General features: G+C 40.4%; 1 protein-coding gene across 1 annotated transcript in view; it reads left to right on the forward strand.

Moving 5' to 3' along the window:
* Nucleotides 1-16,699, forward strand: part of LOC110258602 (uncharacterized) — a 30,192-nt gene extending 13,493 nt beyond the window's left edge. Inside the window, exons 5-7 of the mRNA XM_085020101.1 lie at nucleotides 3,696-3,817; nucleotides 8,798-8,874; nucleotides 15,938-16,699. Coding sequence (XP_084876227.1) covers nucleotides 3,696-3,817; nucleotides 8,798-8,874; nucleotides 15,938-15,947 — 209 coding nt within the window. The 3' untranslated portion in view covers nucleotides 15,948-16,699. The remainder of the gene's footprint in view (nucleotides 1-3,695; nucleotides 3,818-8,797; nucleotides 8,875-15,937) is intronic.
* The last annotated feature ends 3,755 nt before the right edge of the window (nucleotides 16,700-20,454 follow it).

Raw genomic sequence — 20,454 nt, forward strand, 5'->3', positions numbered from 1 at the left:
CTCTTGGGGTGACGTTGAAAATGATTTTTATATGCTTAGAAGCCATTGATCTGTCTTTTACTCTGAACTGTCCACATTAGGGATTATTGCTGTTGTTGTTGCCCTGTTAAAATGTTCATAACACTCTTAGGTTCTGCAAGTAATTTCTTTCTTTTTCCTTTTCTAGGGCCATACCTGCCATATGGGAGTTCCTGGCTAGGGGTCAAATCAGAGCTGTAGCTGCCAGCCTATACCCCAGCCACAGCTATGCCGGATCTGAGCCTTGTTTGCAGTATACCCTGCAGCTCTCAGCAGTGCCAGATCCTTAACCCACTGAGTGTGGCCAGGAATCCAATCTGCATCCTCATGGATCCTAGTCAGTTTCTTAACCTGCTGAGCCACAACAGGAACTCCTCAGCAAGTAATTTTCATCAATGAAATGGAAGGATTTGAGACAGGAGTGTGGCTTCATTTCAGCCATATTGGGAAACTGAATGGTCCAGAGGCAGGGACCCTCCATGGCCAGTGGCTCAGTGCCCCCTTCCTTCTTCCTCTCCTGGGTTTGCATCTGGAGATTGGGCACCTGCAGCCCAGCAGGAGAGGGCTTCCCAAACGTCTCCCCTGAGGACATATTCTTGTCCCCAGAGGGAATCCACTGTGGATGAGGTTCTGTAAAATACAGTGAGAGATGCTTTGCAGAGTTCCCATTGTGGCTCAGTGGATTAAGGACCTGATGTAGACTCTAGGAGGATGTGGGTTCAGTCCCTGGCCTCACTCAGTGGGTTATGGATTGGGTATTGCCCACAGCTGGAGTGTAGGTCACACATGTGTCAGGGTTGCAGTGTGGCAGTGGCTGTGGCATAGGTTGGCAGCTTCATCTCTGATTTGATCCCTAGCCTGGGAACTTCTAGATGCCACACATTCAGCTACAGAAAGAAAAAAGAAGAAGAAAAAAAAAAAAAAAGACTTGCTAGCAAAATGTCATGAAAAGACATGCAGAATAGAAGCCTAACAGCCTAACTTATTAGTAGCTTCACCAACATAAAATTTCTCTGTCAAACTGCAATACAAGTTTCCAAATGCTGCTCTCAAGTTTTATTCTTGAAGTGGTCACAGTTGAGCAGCAGGCCTTCCGAACAGACAGACTCCATCTTCCTGTCCCCCTTTGGTGTTTCCCAGCTCCTCTGTCACAGCTCCCCCTACCCCAGAGCTGAACAAGGCCAGTCATTAGGCCGCCACTGGCTTGTGTCCCCCCTCCCGCCTGTGATGCCACGTTATCCACACGGAGGCTCTAAGCCAGACAGGGCAGGAGCGAGGGGACCGCGATAAGAAGTGTGGCTTTCTGTGCTCTGACATCCATCTGCCCAATTTCCTGACCCCAAAACATTATCTTCCATGTGCTCTCACCAAGTTTGATTTTTTTTTATTTTAAAATTATACAGTTTGTTGTACATCAATTATACCCCAAGAATCTTTTCAAATGTGTGAGATGCACCCAAACACACACCTAAAGAAAACTTCCCACATTAAATACAACAGAAAAAATGCTGGAAAATTCAGGATTTGATTATTCCTTCCATGACTTTGGGAAAAAATTGTAATGTAAAAGGCAGAAAGTAAAACAAATGATAAAATTAAAATTTAATGAGTTTTTCAAAGTACAAGAGAATATCAGCAAAACCAAGAGTTCTTTTCTGAAAAGCTTAATAAAATTGATAAACATCTAGCAAGATGAATATAGAATAAAGTGAAAGCACACATAACCCATATTAGGAATATAAAAGGGGTTATGACTACAGACATAGACAGAAAATTATAAGTACTTTTATCCAATAAATTTAACACGAGATGAAATGACAATGTTCCAAGAAAAATACACTTTAAAAAGAAAACTTAGGAAATCTGATCTTGCACTACCTCTTTCCAGAAAATAAAAACAGTGAAAATCTTCCAAAAAGGTTTAATTTGACCCATTTGAAATTTATATCAAACCAACAAGGACCTTATGGGAAATGAAAATCAAAAGTCTCTTTCATGATCAAAAAAAAAGGGGGTCAGGGGGATGCTTAACAAACTTTATCCAAGATACATCAAATGTAATACACACAAACAATGTTTAATTCAAGAATAAATCAGTTTTGTATCATTTGGAAATCAAAGTTAACAAAGGAACAAAATAATAGGGTTATCCCAAAATATGCAAAAATGCCATTAGACAGGAGTTCCTTGGTGGCTCAGTGGGTTAAAAGTCTGACATTGTCACCACTGTGGCTCGAGTCACTGCTATGGTGTGGGTTCAATCCTTGGCCATGAAACTTCTGCATGCCACAGGCACGATCAAAAAAACATTTTATTTTTTTAAATGCCATTGGACAAAATTTACCACAATTAAAAGGAAAAATATCTCAGAAACCTGAAGCAAATATAATAACTAGTGGTGAAATACTCAAAACTCACCCTCTTGAGATCAAGAACAAGTATACTGATTATCACATTTTATTCAACATTTTAGGGAGGCTTTAGCCAGGGCAATAAAGCAAGAAAAAGATAAAAACAAAGGCATAAGGATTGAAAAATAAGCATCACAAACTGCCATCTTTCACAGACTGCATCATTACGTATTTATGCTGTCCGAGAGAAATCTATTGCTAGTGTATTAGAATAAATTAGTCAATTTAGCAAGATCACTAGGTACAAACTCAAGAAAAAATCAAGTGTAATTCTAGATGCCAAGAACAATGGCATCCAGAACATCAAATGCTGAAATACTTATTTTTTTTGTCTTTTTGCTATTTCTTTGGGCCGTTCCCGCGGCATATGGAGGTTCCCAGGCTAGGGGTCCAGTCGGAGCTGCAGCCACTGGCCTACTCCAGAGCCATAGCAACGTGGGATCCGAGCCGTGTCTGCAACCTACACCACAGCTCACGGCAACGCCAGATCCTTAACCCACTGAGCAAGGGCAGGGACCAAACCCGCAACCTCATGGTTCCCAGTCGGATTCGTTAACCACTGCACCATGATGGGAACTCCCAAATGCTGAAATATAAGTTCAATGAAAGATGTGCAAGATCTGTATGCAGAAAACTGAAAAATTGTTAATATTAATGAAGGCATGTGCAGTTGGACTGGTATAATACTTTTATGGATTAGGAGATTCAAAACTTTTAATCCTCTCACACTGAGTAACAGATTTGGCAAAATCCCAATTAAAATCTCATCATTTCTAATGATTTTTAAATTTCTTCTTCTGCATGCTGTCACATGGGTGTTTTGTTTTTTGTTTGTTTTGGCCACACATGCGGAATGTGGACGATCTGGTCAGGGATCAAACCTGCACAATTTTTATTTTTATCAGAGTACTGAGTACCTTTCACTAGAGCCAGAAAAAGCACATTTCCAAGAGGACCTTTTAGATCAGACGTTTTGACAGAGACATTCATTTTTCCTAAGTAACGGTATAGGCCATCTTATTTTTCTTAAGCTGGTTAATTCCACCCTTCAAGAGCTCATATTTGTTTTGGTTCCAGTAGTTTTTTTTGTTCTTTTTTTTAGTAAAAAAGGAAGGAGATTTGAACATCATTTCTCCTGGAAAGTCTCCAGATAAATGCTGACCCTGAAGGAGGATAGCGTGTGTCTTGCTCTCCTAGCACAGTGGGCTCTGCAGGGATTACTTCTGGTGTCACCAAGTGATCGTTTGCTTCTCTGTCTGTCTCTAGGATATTTTGCTTGTGTCCACGGCGTCAGTCAGCTTATCAAGACGTTTCTATGGAAGACAGGATGCAACTGTCAAATTCTAAACCTTGGGGCTGGGGTGGATACCACCTTCTGGAGCTTAAAGGTACATGAAAATGTCCCCTCTTCTCTCTCCAGGGGATTAAACTTCATTTTGTGAAATTACCTGGTTAGGAAACTTGAAAAATATGTATATATATTGAAATCTATATATAAAAAGGATGCAGTGTCACCCTGTCTCCACCCTATTTGAGGTTCCCCACCCCCAACACCACCCATCAACCTGGTACTGGATCCCACCAGGGCCCTAGTGGAGACATGTGGGTTGCTTCTCACCTTTTGCTCTTAAGCCGCCCTGTTAAACGGGGTTATAATACAAATCTTTGGGTACATTTCCCTCGGTGTCTGGGGCACTACATCAAGAGAAAAAATTCTGTTCCAGTGGAAGGAACTGCTGAGACAAGGAATGTGTGTTTGTACTTTGGACAGTAATGTAAGGTTTTTGGTCATCATAACAGTCTTCCCTAATATTTGGCCCCTTGCAGGACTGGGTAATGATTTCACGATGCAGAGCCCCTTTGGAGTCATTTGGCAATTTGTTTCCTCCACTGCACCATTAGGGTTGAAGGGCAGGTGTAATGACACTCCCAGGAAAGCAACCCTGGGGCCAGTTAGTGGCAGAACCAGGATAAGGTTCTGGTGTTTGATTCCTGGGCTGGAATAGTATCACCAAACCTTTTCCTACAGATATCTCACTGATTGCATTTTCTTTCTTTCTCTGTCCTTCTTCCTTCCTGTGTGTGTGTGTGTGTGTGTGTGTGTGTGTGTGTGTGTACAGATTTTTCTTGTTCTGTCAGGTCGGTCACGTAACAGTAACAGCCATGTGCATTTCCCCAGATTTCTTGCAGACTTAGACCAAGAGAAGCTGTAGAGTGGAGAGGCATGTAGGCATAACTCACCCTGCAGTAGCTATTCTGTCCTTCTATCAGCTTAGACACTTGACCATAATGGCTACATGCACTTCTCCAGATTTCATGCAGACTTAGACCAAGAGAAACTGTAGAGTGGAGAGGCATGTAGGCATAACCTGACCTGCAGTATCTATTTTGTCCCTCATGAGATCACTGGATAAGAAGGTCTTTGGTCATCAGCGCTTCCAACCTTTTCCTTCCTTGAGAATCCGTAGCCTCAATGTGGCCCTAGTGTTTACAGTTTGCCTCTGTATTCTTCCTTCTGGAGACGATAACTAGCATGTAGGAAGTGCTTTTACACAGATGACCTCATGAATTAACAGGAGAGCTGTTGTGCAGAGGCGGGGCAGCGGCCAGGCGCTTACACATATGCAGGAAGTGGGGCTTTGAAGGTTTGTGTCTTCCCCCAAATTAGACAGCCCACGGTACTGGGACATGAAGCAAATGCTGCCCTCTGCCCATCAAACTGCGGATTTCCTCCTCTTTCCTCTGCCCTCAGCCCTGGTGTTGTTAGGGGTGGGTGGGGTGGGGTTGTCTTGTGTGTGTGTCAGTTGTGTCTCTATGTCGTGCCCCTGGTGCTGTGGAAGCATCTGGAACAGAATGCAGTGTAAGTGTGTGTGCACTGCTGGTGTTAAGAGGGGCTGCTGGAGAAATCCTGCCTATGGCCTGACACCCTTTGGAGGTGTTCATGTGGTTTGCTTTCCTACACCCATCTTGGAGGTGGATTAATAACTCTAAGTGTGAGACCTTAATTTCCGAGCAAGGTACATTGGGACAAAGGTGACCCTTCCAAGAAAAAGGTTGTCTGTCAGAGAAAAGAAGGGGAATGGCTTAGGGCCTCAAAGTCCTTTGTGGAAGTTTTTTCCTTTGATGATTATATGAATCTGAGTGGGTTTTTTGCGTTTTTTGTTTTGGTTTGGTTTTTTTTAGGACCCTATCCATAGCCTATGGAAATTCCCAGGCTAGGGGTCAAATTGGAGCTACAGATGCTGGTCTACACCACAGCCACAGCAACGCCAATCCAAGCCACTTCTGTGATCTGCACCACAGCTCATGGCAACTCCAGATCCTTAACCCACTGAGGGAGGCTAGGAATTGAACCCGTGTCCTCATGATTCCTAGTTGGGTTTGGTAGCCACTGAGCCACCAAGGGAACTCCTGAGTTTTATTTTATTTTATTTTTTTAATTTAAAATTTCTCCCTTTCTCTCTCTCTCTGTGCATGTGTGTGTTTGTGTGTGTCTTTTTAAAATATTATGCCGCTTGCTCTTTGAGAGGAGAGGCTGTACAGGACAAATCCAGCCCGCCATGTATTTTTGTAAATCAAGTTTCATTGGAATGTGGCCACTCCCATTTATGTACACCTTATCTGTGGCTGCTTTAGCACTCGGACTGTAGGGCTGAGTAGCTTCCACAGAGACCCCCTAGCCTACACAGCTGAAATGCTTCCTTTCTGGTTCTTTCCAGAACATTTGCTAAGCCGTCTTAGAGCTTTATATCTCTGAAAAAGGGCAGGGAAAGTCTGTCCGTCGGTCCAGTTGCCTCACACTTCTTCCCCTGGGGTGGCTCCCCAGCCGCGCCTGGAGAGGCTTAGCCGAGAGTCACAGGCTTTCAGGGACCATGGCCTTGAGAGCTCACTCCATCAGATCCCAGGGGCCCAAGACTGACAGTCCAAGACCCCCATCTCCAGGCAGCAGCAAGAATGGGGCAAAGAATAAAGGGTGAGTGAAACCCTTTAAGGGGCCTCAGTTCTCATGTCCCTTGAAGAACGTTTCTGTGCAGCCAAAGGATCCAGAGCCCAGGGGACGCAGTCTCGGTTTGGGGGCCTTTGAAGCGGGTGACCACCTCGGGTCTTTGCCTCAGGGCCACCCTTCCTTGTGGCTGTTCCTGGCCGCCCCCTGGTGGCTGTGCTCAGCCTTGGCTGCCTTCCCTGCCTCAGGTGCCCTGCCAGCTCCTCAGAGGGTAGAGTCAGAGGAGCCGGAGAGAATCACTGAATCAAATGTTGAGGCATCCCTTGCCACAGCCTTTTTGCCCCTTTCTCAAGGCTGACAAAGAGGATGTGTGCTTCTGAGCAGCTCCAAGGGTGCCTTTTGGAGGCTTCCTTCCCCAGGGATTCCCTCCCTCAGAGCTCTGATGAGGAGCAAGAGTGCGCATGCCCGGGCAGGCCCCTCAAACTGTCAGACGTCCTGTGCGGGATGTAGGACGTTGTGCTGTCCTTCTTGGGGTCCTCGGGGTCTCCTGGAGTTTTAGAGTCTTAGTCTTAAAGGGGTGGGGGCTGCTGTAGGCTGAAAGGGGTGGTGTTTTAGTCTCCACGGCTGGTGAGGGAGCTGAGGAGGAGAGGATGCCTTCAAGAATAGGCAGTGGGGCTGAGCAATTTGTTGAAAATTGATTTGTGTGTGTGGTGTAACTTTTTACTGAACTATAATTGATTTACAGTGTTGTGTTAGTTTTGGGTTTATAGGACAGAGATTCAGTTATTTATCTGTGTGTGTGTGTCTCTCTCCCCATATATGTATATATGTATGTATGTATATATATATATACACACTTTTTGGTTTTTGCCTTTAGCTTTTTACAAAATATTCAGTATACGTCCTTGTGCTATACAGGAGGTCCCTGTTGGTTATCTGTTTTATAGGTAGTGGAGGGTATCTGTTAATCCCAAACTCCTAATTTGTCCCTCGCCATCCCCTTTCCCCCTTGGTAAACATAGGTGTTTCTGCTCTGTCTGTGGGTCTACTCCTGTGTTATGTTTAAGGCCATTTGTATCTTTTGTGTTTTTAGCTTCCACAGAGAAGCAGTAGCCTATGATGGGATGTATTGTGTTAGTTTCAGGTGTATTACACAGGGATCTGACATTTGCATATGCTCAGGGCTGAGTGACTGATTGGACAGGGAGGAGATGGGAGAGTTCGGTCATGACCAGCAGGGGACTAGATGTGGGTGTGGCCAACGACCAAGCTAGGAAAAGAAGAAGGGGAAGCATTGCCATGTGTGTGTCTGTGTATGTGTTACTGGGTGTGTGTTAGTGTCACACTTTTGTAAACTGAGGTCACAGGGGAAAATTACTGTGCGTCCCTAGCCAGGACCTGCGTCTGTGTACCTGTGTCTGGAAATGGTAGAGGCACACACATGATGCCCTCATCTGCGTGTCCCTCCTGTATTTCCTCATTAATCCTCACAACCCCATGAGGTGTTATCAGTTTCTCTCCTTTTCCAATGAGGAAACTCTGGCCCAGGGAGTTCGTGACTTTCCCAAGGCCTCCCAGCAAACAAGCGGTGGACCTTGGATTTGAACCCTGTCTCCCCAGACCCAGCGAGCCTGCTCTTTCCTGCCCCTCTGTTCTCTACCATTCTGGAAAGAAATCCATACATCACAAAATATTACTTACCTCATTCCATGGGATGCTTTCGGATATGTGCCATTTATCTGTTATCCCCAACTGCTGGTCGCAATCCCCCACATTGATGTCTTGACTCTCTCTAATAGGTCTCAAGCTGCCTTCTGGGAAATCCTGTGATGTCCTGCTTCCAAACCAGCTTTTAGCCCCTCCCTTCATCCCTCCCAATTGCCACTCACCTGATTGAGGCTCGTCATCATTTCTTTTTTTTTGTTTTCCTCATCATTTCTTAGCTGGACAACTCCAATAACCTCGTTTCCCCCTCCATCCCTTCTTTATACTGATACCAAAGTACTTTGGAAAGTACATTTCTTTTTCTTCTTTTTGTTTTTAGAGCCGAACCTGTGGTATAGGAAGTTCCGAGGCTAGGGCTTGAATCTGAGTTATAGCTGCCAGCCTGGACCACAGCCACAGCAATGCAGGATCCAAGCTGCATCTGCGATCTCCACGGCAACTCACAGCAACAACAGATGCTTAACCCACTGAGTGAGGCCAGGGATCAAACCCGCATCCTCACGGATTCTAGTCGGATTCATTACCACTGAGCCGAAATGTGAACTCTTGAAAAGTACATTTCTAACCATATTGTTCCCCTGATTGAAAATCCTTAAGTCCCGCCATTGCTCTTCGGGGCCTAGTACTTGGTTCATGAAGATGACGGCTGAAGGTGTGAGTAATAAATAACTGTGTAAGATTTTTATGTGTGTTTTCTCAGGATGAGGATCTTCTATCAAGTACATCTTGGAAAGTCGATGTTTCAGGGATCGTCATGAGGAAGCTGCACAGCATCAAGTAAGTGCGGCTTTGGCCGGAAGCCAGAGCCCAGTGGCATCAGAACCAGCTCCTGGCAGACGGCAGGGCTGACTGCCGGAGACCTCACTGTAGGCACTGCCTTCCTTTCCTGGCCTCCTCCCTCTCTCCCTGGCCCTGGACCCTCACTGCAGTGTGTCCTGCAGTCTTCAAAATGAAATAGACCCTCTCCTGTGACCTTTCTGTCCAAGAATGTGATTTCTCTAACATTGAAACAAATGATCTATTGTCGTTTAGTGATCTGAATTTTCATGTGTATTTGGCTTATGTCTTCACCCCCAGGATACAGAAAAGTGCCTGGCTCAGACTAGATGTGTTGTAAATATTTTTGAATGAACCCATGGGGGGCTGAGCTGAATCAGTGATCATATCTGAGATATTGGGGGGATTTGCATTCTGAGTCTAGTCTTCATGGAATTTGTCAAGCTCTAAGTGATGAGGTTGCTGCTCTTTGCCAAGAGCTTTCCTTTGCCAAGTCCCATGGTACATGCCTCATTTGCATTGTTTCATTCAGTCCTCGGAGGCCACTCCTGGATGAAGTGCTGTCATTAGCCCCTTTTGACAGATGAGAAACCTTAGGCTCAAAGAAGTGCAGTGAATTTGCCTCCGGTCACCTGGCTAGAAAGAGGATGGAGCAGGGATTTAAACGCTGACCTCCAGACCAAGGTTAAGGTATCCCAATGGTTTTAACCTACAGTCCCTCCCTCCTTTTTATATTAGTCATGTCAATCAAGTCCTAATTCTTATATTTCACAAAAATTTTTATTTATTTATTTTTCTGCTGTACAGCATGGGGGACAAGATACACTTACATGAATGTTTTTTTTCTCCACCCTTTGTTATGTTACAATATGAGTATCTAGACATAGTTCTCATGCTACTCAGCAGGATCTCATTGTAAATCCATTCCAAGTTGTATCTGATAACCCCAAGCTCCCGATCCCTCCCACTCCCTCCCTCACCCCCCGGGCTGCCACAAGTCTATTCTCCAGGTCCATGATTTTCTTTTCTGTGGAAATGTTCATTTCTGCTGTATATTAGATTCCAGTTACAAGTGAAATCATATAATATTTGTCTTTGTCTTTATGGCTCATTTCACTCAGTATGAGAGTCTCTAGTTCCACCCATGTTGCTATAAATGGTATTATGTCAATCTTTTTTATGGCTGAGTAGCATTCCATTGTGTATATATACCACATCTTCCTAATCCAATCATCTGTCAATGGACATTGGGTTGTTTCCATGTCCTGGCTATTGTGAATAGTGCTGCAATGAACATGCGGGTGCATGTGTCTCTTTTAAGTAGAGTTTTGTCTGGATGTATGCTCAAGAGTGGGATTGAAGGATCATATGGAAGTTCTATGTATACATTTCTAAGGTGTCTCCAAACTGTTCTCCATAGTGACTGTACCAGTTTATATCCCCACCAGCAGTGCAGGAGGGTTCCCTTTTCTGCACAACCCCTCTAGCACTTGTTATTTGTGGACTTATTAATGATGGCCATTCTGACTGGTGTGAGGTGGTATCTCATGGTAGTTTTGATTTGCATTTCTCTTATAATCAGAGATGTTGAACATTTTTGCATGTGCTTGTTGGCCATCTGTATATCTTCCTTGGAGAAATGTCTATTCAGCTCTTTTGCCCATTTTTTCCATTGTGTGATTGGCTTTTTTGCTGTTGAGTTGTATAAGTTGCTTGTATATTCTAGAGATTAAGCCCTTGTCCATTGCATCATTTGAAACTATTTTCTCCCATTCTGTAAGTTGTCTTTTTGTTTTCTTTTGGGTTTCCTTTGCTGTGCAAAAGCTTTTCAGTTTGATTAGGTCTCACTGGTTTATTTCTGCTCTTACTTCTGTTGCTTTGGGAGACTGACCTGAGAAAATATTCATGAGGTTGATGTCAGAGAATGTTTTGCCTATGTTCTCTTCCAGGAGTTTGATGGTGTCTTGTCTTCTATTTAAGTCTTTCAGCCATTTTGAGTTTATTTTTGTGCATGGTGTGAGGGTGTGTTCTAGTTTCATTGCTTTGCATGCAGCTGTCCAGGTTTCCCAGCAATGCTTGCTGAATAGACTTTCTTTTTCCCATTTTATGTTCTTGCCTCCCTTGTCAAAGATTAATTGACCATAGGTGTCAGGGTTTATTTCCGAGTTCTCTCTTCTGTTCCATTGGTCTGTCTGTCTGTTTTGATCCCAGTACCACACTGTTTTGATGGCTGTGGCTTTGTAATGTTGCTTGAAGTCTGGGAGAGTTATGCCCCCTGCTTGATTTTTGTTTCTCAGGATTGCTTTGGCGATTCTGGGTCTTTTGTGGTTCCATATACATGTTTGGATTGTTTGTTCTAGTTCTGTGAAGAATGTCCTGGGTCATTTGATAGGGATTGCATTGAATCTGTAGATTGCTTTGGGAAGTATGGCCATTTTTACAATACTGTTTTTTCCAATCCATGAATGTGGAATGTCTTTCCATTTCTTTACCTCTTCTTTAATTTCTTTGATTAAAGTTTTATGGTTCTTGGCATATAAGTCCTTTACCTCCTTGGTCAGGTGTATTCCAAGGTATTTGATTTTGTGAGGTGCAATTTTAAAAGGTATCGTATTTTTGTATTCCTTTTCTAATATTTCATTGCTGGTATACAGAAATGTGACTGACTTCTGAATGTTAATCTTATATCCTGCTACTTTGCTGAATTTATTAATCAGTTCAAGTAGTTTTGGGGTTGAGTCCTTAGGGTTTTCTGTGTTTAGTATCATGTCATCTGCATACAGTGACAGTTTTCTCTCTTCTCTTCCTCTTTGTATCCTTTTATTTCTTTTGTTTGTTTAATCACTGTGGCTAGGACTTCCAAAACTATGTTGAACAGCAGTGATGGGAGTGGGCATCCCTGTCTTGTTCCAGATTTGAGTGAGAAGACTTTCAGTTTTTCTCCATTGAGTATTATATTTGCTGTGGGTTTGTCATAAATGGCTTTGATCATGTTCAGGAATGTTCCCTCTATACCCACTTTGGCAAGAGTCTTGATCATGAATGGATGTTGGACTTTGTCACATGCTTTTTCTGCATCTGTTGAGATGATCATATGATTTTTGACTTTTTTTTTTGTTAATGTGGAGTATGACGTTTATTGATTTGGATATGTTGACCCATCCTTGTGAACCTGGGATGAACCCCACCTGGTCATTTTGTATGATCCTTTTGATATGTTGTTGGATTTGGTTGGCTAAGATTTTGTTGAGAATTTTTGCATCTATATTCATCAAAGATACTGGCTTCTAGTTTACTTTTTTGGCGGTATCTTTTTCTGGTTTTGGAACTAGGGTGATGGTGGCATCATAGAATGTCTTTGGGAGTGTTCTTCTTCATCCTTTTGAAAAAGGTTAAGGAGGATGGGCACCAGATCCTCTTTGTATCTTTGGTAGAATTCACCTGTGTAGCCATCTGGTCCTGGGGTTTTATTTGTAGGGAGTGTTTTTATGATGTATTCAATTTCATTTCTGTTCAGTTGGTCTGTTTCTTCTTGATTTACTTTTGGAAGGCTATAAGATTCTAGAAAGTTGTCCATTTTTTCCAGATTGTCAAATTTGTTGGCATATAGTTGTTCATAGTATTCTGGTTTTTTTTTGTTTGTTTGTTTGTTTGTTTGTTTTTTGTATTTCTTCAGTATCCATTGTGATTTCTCCTTTTTCATTTCCAATTTTATTTGGGTTCTTTCTCTCCTTTTCTTAGTGAGTCTACCAGGGGGTTGTCAATTTTGTTTACCTTTTCAAAGAACCAGCTCTTGGTTTTATTAACTTTATTGTTTTTTGAATCTCTATTTTATTGATTTCCTCTTTGATCTTTATAATTTCCTTCCTTCGGCTGACTTTAGGTCTTTTTTGTTCTTCTTTTTCTAATTTGTTTAGGTGGAGGGTTAAGTTGTCAATTTGAGATCTTCTTTTTTGAGGAAGGCGTGTATTGCTATGAATTTCCCTCTGAGCACTGCTTTTGCAGTGTCCCATAGATTTTGAGAGGTTGTGTCTTCATTATGATTTGTCTCCAGGTATTTTTAAATTTCCTTCTCGACTCTCTCATCCACCCATTGGTTTTTTAGTAGCATGTTGTTTAGTCCCCATGTAGTAGGTTTTTTCTCATTTCTTTTCCTGTGGTTGATTTCTAGTTTCATGCCATTGTGGTCGGAGGAGATACTTGAAATAACTTCTGTGCTTCTAAATTTGTTGAGGTTAGCTTTGTGTCCCAATATGTGGTTGACTCTTGAGAATGTTCCATGTGCACTTGAGAAGAATGTGTATTCTGATTTTTTTGGATGTAGTGTCCTGAAGATGTCAATTAAGTCTATCTTTTCTATTGTTTCCTTTAAGATTTCTGTTGCTTTTTGGTTTTCTGTCTAGAGGATCTGTCCATTGATGTGAGCAGGGTACTAAAGTCTCCTACTATGATTGTATTCCCATCAGTTTCTCCCTTTATGTCTGTTAATATTTGTTGTATGTATTGGAAACTCTCTAAATGCTTCTCCTGAGTAGAAGAGAGAAACCAGTTATAGTTTATTCAGATAATGGAATACTATACAGCAATGAGGTTTTACAAACTTGGTATGAAACCAGATTGATAAATCTCAAAAATACAGTGTTGAGTGAAAGAAGTCAAATACAAAGAAAGCATATTCTTCACAAAGCCATTACCTAAAGTTCCAAGACAGGCAGAACAAATTTGTGTTGACTGAATCCAGGATTGTTGTCTTCCTTGGGAGATATTAACTAGTAGGAGACCTAATTTAGGGTCTTTTGAGGTGTATTGATGTTAATCTTTGCATCTGTGTTCTGATGATGCAAGGGTGGGTTTATTTTATGAAATTTCAACATGTCCTCATCTTTTGGATTGTGCACTTTTGGGATTGAATGAGTCTCAACAAATATTGATACTGGTTATCTCATTGCTGGGTTTGCAGAGTTCTTTTCTTCTTGTACTTCATTTATTGCTTGAATCTTACTATGAGCATACATTGTCTTTTCACAAAATATATATTATCCATCTCACAATTTATGACATTGTTTTTCTTGAAGTTTATCTATAAAATCAAGATGTTGGCTGTTTGCTTGAAGACCCTTCCACATGTATTCAATTAATCAAAATTAGGAGTTCTAGTGTACACCCCTAGTGGATAGATTGCCATTAGTTGGTTAATGTATCAGCAATGATATATAGTGTATGTTTACAGACATTTTGTCTTTTGATTTCAGTTAATGAACACAAATGAGAAACAATCATGGGAGTATATATGGAAAAATTAAAAGTGATGCTTTTGTATAATGACACTTTCTATGAATTGAGGATATAATCTAACTGATCATATATACTTGCTTCTGATGTATGGACAAAAGTATTTTTCAGTGACATTGTCTTTACAATAAGGAATATCAAATAAGTATTACTTCATACAATAAGTGCTTGAAATATAGTTGTGAAAAAGTAAGCAGTGGATGGTATGGATATATCTATAATTTTAACAACATTCTACAGAAACAACAGTGTGGGCAGGAAACTGCAAAAAAAATTTTAGAAGATTCATGTTGAAACTAGACTAATATTTAAACAGTTTTAAATAAACAAGGAAGTCAACAAACTGTTTATAGAGTCAAATAATAGTTTTGGCTTTGTGGATCAGTCTATGTGACAACTAATAACTTCAATATTTGTAGCACAAAATCAGCCACAGATGATACAGAGACATGTAAACAAATGCGAAAGTTTGTGTCACAATAAACTTTAACAAAAGAACAGGTGGCAGACAAGATTTGGTCCACAGGACCCCATTTTCAAATTCCTAAAATAGATTACTATGGGACTTAGATTCTGAGCTTTTTTGATTCTGATATGAAAGAGTCATTTATATTATGAATTTTAAATTCATCACACAATTCTTTTGAATCTATGAACCTATTTAAGTATTTTCATTTCAATAAAAATTTCCTAACTTTGAGTGTTTTCCCCCATGTTTAACTGATAACTCAAGATTCTGTGGCTTAATTAACATGGAATTTTTTTCTTCCAGCTAATCAGGAAAACAAAATCAGTTTTGTGCCATTTTGTATATGCCATTGATATTTACTAAATGGATAATTAAACTACATAGACAAATATTTTGGCAAAAATTTATGATGAATTTAAAAATGAATAATTTTACCGTACATGAAATATCTCTTGTCATTTTTTTCCATTTATTTTCCTCCCACTTTCCTTTTCCTTACCTTTTATACTTTGTCTCTCTTTTCATCTAACTTCTCCTCCTGAGAAGTTTGCACTTCACTGAATGTGATCTTTAAAAGAGCTTATCACAGAACAAACTAGGCAGCAAATTATCCTGGTCTTCATGAAACAAATTCAGATTCTTCTATCAAATCAGCCAAACACATACGTAAGGAGGAGTGGTGAAGATGAGTGTACAGTCTGAAAGAATTTATGCCAACACTAAGAGACTAAAAGAAACCAAGGCATCAACAGTTTCTTTTCCTTCTTGCTTCTAATCACATATGATCCATGATACATCACCATGCTCCTCAAAATCCATTAATAGTTCTCAATATGTTTCTATTGGAAAAGGGCCATGTTCCTAGCTGAAGAATATTAATCAAATTTCAGCAAAAGTCATACAGAAAGTTCTGCTTAAGAAGTGGTATTAAATACAAAAATGCATTATGTTATTGTAGACAAAAGATATTAGTAACATATTTATACAAACCATGGAGAAAACCACAGAAATAATCTTTAAACCATACCAAAGTAAATTATTTTTAATAGGATCACCTAAACATCAATAAACTCCTATAACAAAACCATGAAAATGTGATACGCTATGAGGAATTTTCTTCCAAAAATATGATTTAGTGATAGGCAAGATTTGATGAAAGGACAGTAATCGTAAATATATGTTTCTATTGTAAGGTTTATTAACCTTGAGAAAGAAGGGTTTTATTTTCTTTACTTAATATTTTTCAGTCCTTGGAAAGTTTATGATAGGAAGCAAAAATGAGGCTTGTGATGACTGTTACAGGATTTACTAGGAGTCCGGAGAAAGCAAGAGAAAACCCGTGTGGACCAAGTGCTCCTTGTTTTCTCTGAACACAGTCCTTCAGGACAGATGTTAAAACTCAGCCCTGAGGACAAGTGGCCCATGCCTTTTTGCTACAAGAGTAGAGGGAAAGGTTAAAAGTCATATGCCAAGTACGTCAGTAGTGAAGACATTGAGGATTGTGGGAATCACAGGGCAGAGTGAAGTATAACTAACCATGAGAGACAGAAATGAGGCCCTGCCACAACTGATGAGAGCAAGATCCAGGCAAAGCAGGCTGCTCACCCCTAATGCCCACCGAGAAGTGGAGAAGTGCTGCCAAGATGCCAAACGTTGGTGGCAAGACATACATCAACAGAGCTATGACTTTTAATATATCAATGGATACCTTTCTCAAAAAGGCATTAGATCACAGGCCAAACAAACAACACCCTTAAAGAATGAAAATCATGGACTTGGAGAAAAGACTTGTGGCTGCCTGATGGGAGAGGGAGGGAGTGGGAGGGATTGGGAGCTTGGGCTTATCAGACACAGAATAGATTTACAAGGAGATCCTGCTGAGTAGCACTGAGAACTTTGTCTAGATACTCATGTTGCAACAGAACAAAGGGTGGGGGAAAAAATGTAATTGTAATGTATGCATGTAAGGATAACTTGATCCCCTTGCTGTACAGTGGGAAAATAAAATAAAAACTACCTGTAAAAAATAAAAATAAATAAAAAATTTTAAAAAAATAAAAAAAAGAATGTCTCTGCATTCATGGTTATAACCCATTCCAGATAGGTAGAGCATCTTTACACTCACACATACACATCGCCCCTCCCAGAAGAACTTAGTGTAACCTTACATTAAGGAGGTAGTCATCTCAGTCAGTACTAAAATCATCACACATACAGCTTTAACAGTAGTTTTAGTCAATCACTGAGAGGAAAATTTGAAGGCTTTACTAAATACAGTCCAAAAATTACTCACAATTTTTTTATCTATGTACATTTTGTGTATATTTTGTATTTCTTCTTTGAAAATGTCCACATCAGCTTGGGTAACAAGATGACAATACAGTTCATTGTCAAGAAGTCTGCAAATCTGGGAGTTCCCTTTGTGGCTCAGTGGTTAACAAATCCAACTAGGAACCATGAGGTTGCAGGTTTGATCCCTGGCCTCAGTGGGTTAAGCATCTGGCCTTGCCATGAGGTATGATGTAAGTTGCAGACTTGGCTCAGATCCCATATTGCTGTGGCTGTGGCATACGCTGGAGGCTACAGCTTATTGGACCCCTAGCTTGGGAATCTCCCTATGTCTTGGGTGCAGCCCAGCAAAAGACAAAAAAAAAAAAAAAAAGAAAAAAAGTCTGCAAATCAGTTATATCTGAGCAAATACAATTTCCTTGGCATCAGCCATACAAATTAAGTATTTTTTCTTCAAAGAAGAAAGAGTCGGAATGAACACATAATTATAGATTTTCCTTGGGATTAAATCTCAGATATTGGGGAAAAATCCTCTTCCCACCAAACCCTAGAGCAATCTCTTTTTCTTCTTGGGACAAATAAGTGTTTCTTTTCTGCCATTGCAGAAGAGATGTAACCAGGAAGAACAAACCTGACTCTCTGTTAAATCTATTCCTTTAGCCCTAACCTGTGTGCTCACTTGTCTGTGTTTAGTCATGCTGGCCCTGCACCTCTTGTAAAAGTATGTTGCTGAAAATGAGAAATACACAGGATAGCCCATTCTCAAGGCTCTGATCTGTGAAGTATGTAACACTTTTCCATTCACATAGAAAATGTTGCAGAGCAGAGAATAACCTTTGTCTTTCCGGATGTTCACAGAACCATTGTGACCATACCTATATGGACCGGTGCAAGAACAAAGGATTCTGGCACTAAGAAGTTGGCCACAACTAGCCACACCTTCACCCCTTTTAGAAGAAAGTCTCTGGGACCCTTTTCCACTGGCTTCTTGGTCTGCTAGCTTTCTGAATAAAGCTGCTATTTCTTCAGCCAACATTTGTGTATCATCTCTCGCTTTATTGTCCTGTTGTATGATGAGCCATTTGAGCCTGGACTTGGTAATAAAATCTGCCCTTTTATGCATTCCCACAAGTCCTGTCTCTCTTCTCTGCATTCCAGCCTTTGTCGCCACAATTGAGTCCATAACACGGAGATAAGTTTGCTTCGTAATGCAAATGATTTTATTAAAATTTCTTTTATACTCTTTATATGTGTTCCATTCAGTGTCACATGAAATAATTCACTCTTACAGAAAATACTACTCTAGAGATAGCAATTATAATCACCAAAAGTTAACAAAAAGGAATTTTAAGAACTTATTTCTAGATACTGCAAATGGATTGGGAGAAAACAGGCATCCTAAAAATTTTTCTGCCTTTAACAAACCTAGTATCACTAAAGAAAAAAATCCCTCATATCTGCAGCATGCGGTGAAATGCAGTAGGAAGCATTATCAAGTAATATCTTAATATACTTTAAATATGGAGTTTCCCAAACAAATTGAAAGTAGAAATTTCAGAAAATCCAACAATTCCACCTCTGGGTATTTTCTCAAAGCATCTATGAATAAATGAATGCATGAGAACATGTGATTCACACACACACACACACACACACACACAAAACCAGCCATGCTCCTGTGATATACACACATATGTATATATATCACAGATGGACTATTAGCCATAAAAATGAATGCAGTCTTACCATTTGTGACAAGATGGATGGACCTACAGGGTATTATGCTCAGTTAAATGTCAGAAAAAGACAAACAGTGTGATGTCACCTATATGTGGAAACTAACAAAACAAGTGAACAAACCTAACAAAAATACATAATGCAGTCATAGATACAGAAAACAAAGAGGTGGTTGCCAGAGGGGTGCACTGATGAGAGAAATATGCCAGGGAAATTAATAAGACAAAAATCTAGGTAAAAAATGAGTTATGGGGATGAAACATATAGCATAGATAACATAGTGACCTTGTAACAACATTGGCTTTTGACAGATGGTTACTGTACTAATTGTGATGATCATTTTGGAATGAACAGCAATATCAAAAATAGATTTTTGCATCTGGAACTCTTAGTGTTATAGGTCAATTATACTTCAATTAAAAAAAAAAAAGGGAGTTCCCGTCGTGGCGCAGTGGTTAACGAATCCGACTAGGAACCATGAGGTTGCGGGTTCGGTCCCTGCCCTTGCTCAGTGGGTTAACGATCCGGCGTTGCCGTGAGCTGTGGTGTAGGTTGCAGATGAGGCTCGGATCCCGCGTTGCTGTGGCTCTGGCGTAGGCCGGTGGCTACAGCTCCGATTCAACCCCTAGCCTGGGAACCTCCATATGCCATGGGAGCGGCCCAAGAAATAGCAACAACAACAACAACAAAAAAGACAAAAAGACAAAAAAAAAAAAAAAAAAAAAAAAAAAAAGGACTTCCCTTGAGGCTCAGCACGTTAATGATCTGGCATTGTCACTGCAGCTGCTTGGGTCACTCTTTTAGTGCTAGTTTGATATCTGGCCCAGGAAACTCCACATGCCATAGGCATGGCCAAATAAAATTAAATAAAAATAAACAAAAAACCCAAAAAATTCTGGGATAAGTAAGCCCAATCCAAATGCTTATCCACTTCTCCATGGATATGATGATCCTCTTGTCATGCATGATGATGTGATTAATAATAAAGACCAAACACTGTAAAGAAAAAGAAATGCAGAAGAAAATGAAAATAATCCAAGTGCCTCAGAGATCAGAATTTTAAAAATTCAGCAATTAGGATATAGGTCTCAAAAAAGAATTAAGAACATACTGAAAAATCACTTTGTAAATGAAGTTAAAACTAGGAGAAACACAGTGAGAAATAAGACCTTATCAGAAATGGTGGATGAAAAGGAAGAAATTCTTAGTAACTATTAACAAAAACAACTCCTGGAACATAAATCAAGCAAGACATTGTAAAATATCTGATGAATGTGTTGAAATAAAAGACAATCATTAGATATCTGAAAGATGAATGGTTGATGGACCTGAAAGAGAAAAACCAATGATACAAAGCAAATTTTAAACAGTATTATGCAGGTTTTTCTGAAAATTAAAAAGGTTGGTCTTGAAATTGTTTTCCAAAGAACACTGATCATTTACTTGCAGTGACTAATAAGAGATGCTGCTGCAGTGAAAGGCTTAAAAAAATTCCTCTGGGCATCTAGAATAAAAAGGAGATCTATGAGGAAATAACATTAAAATTTCAGAAACATTGTTGCCAATAAATGCTGGAAGAAAATAGAGAAACATATTTAAGATTCACAAGGGGATAGATGATGAATCATGAACTTTTTACAAGCCAGGCTGAGTGGATATCAAGAGTCCTGATGTCCAAGCCATCACGAAAGATCCTGGGTCTTTTGTCCCCATGACCACTGGAATGAACAGGCTTCAGACAACAGACTCCCTAGAAAGACACTGACATGGGGAGTTCCCATCGTGGCTCAGCA

Source organism: Sus scrofa, chromosome 3 (assembly GCF_054392235.1).
Source record: "Sus scrofa isolate SSC_HxYL_T2T_F1_AM1 chromosome 3, Sscrofa_HxYL_maternal_Yorkshire_Landrace_v2.0, whole genome shotgun sequence".
In the NCBI taxonomy this organism is placed as follows: Eukaryota; Metazoa; Chordata; class Mammalia; order Artiodactyla; family Suidae; genus Sus; species Sus scrofa.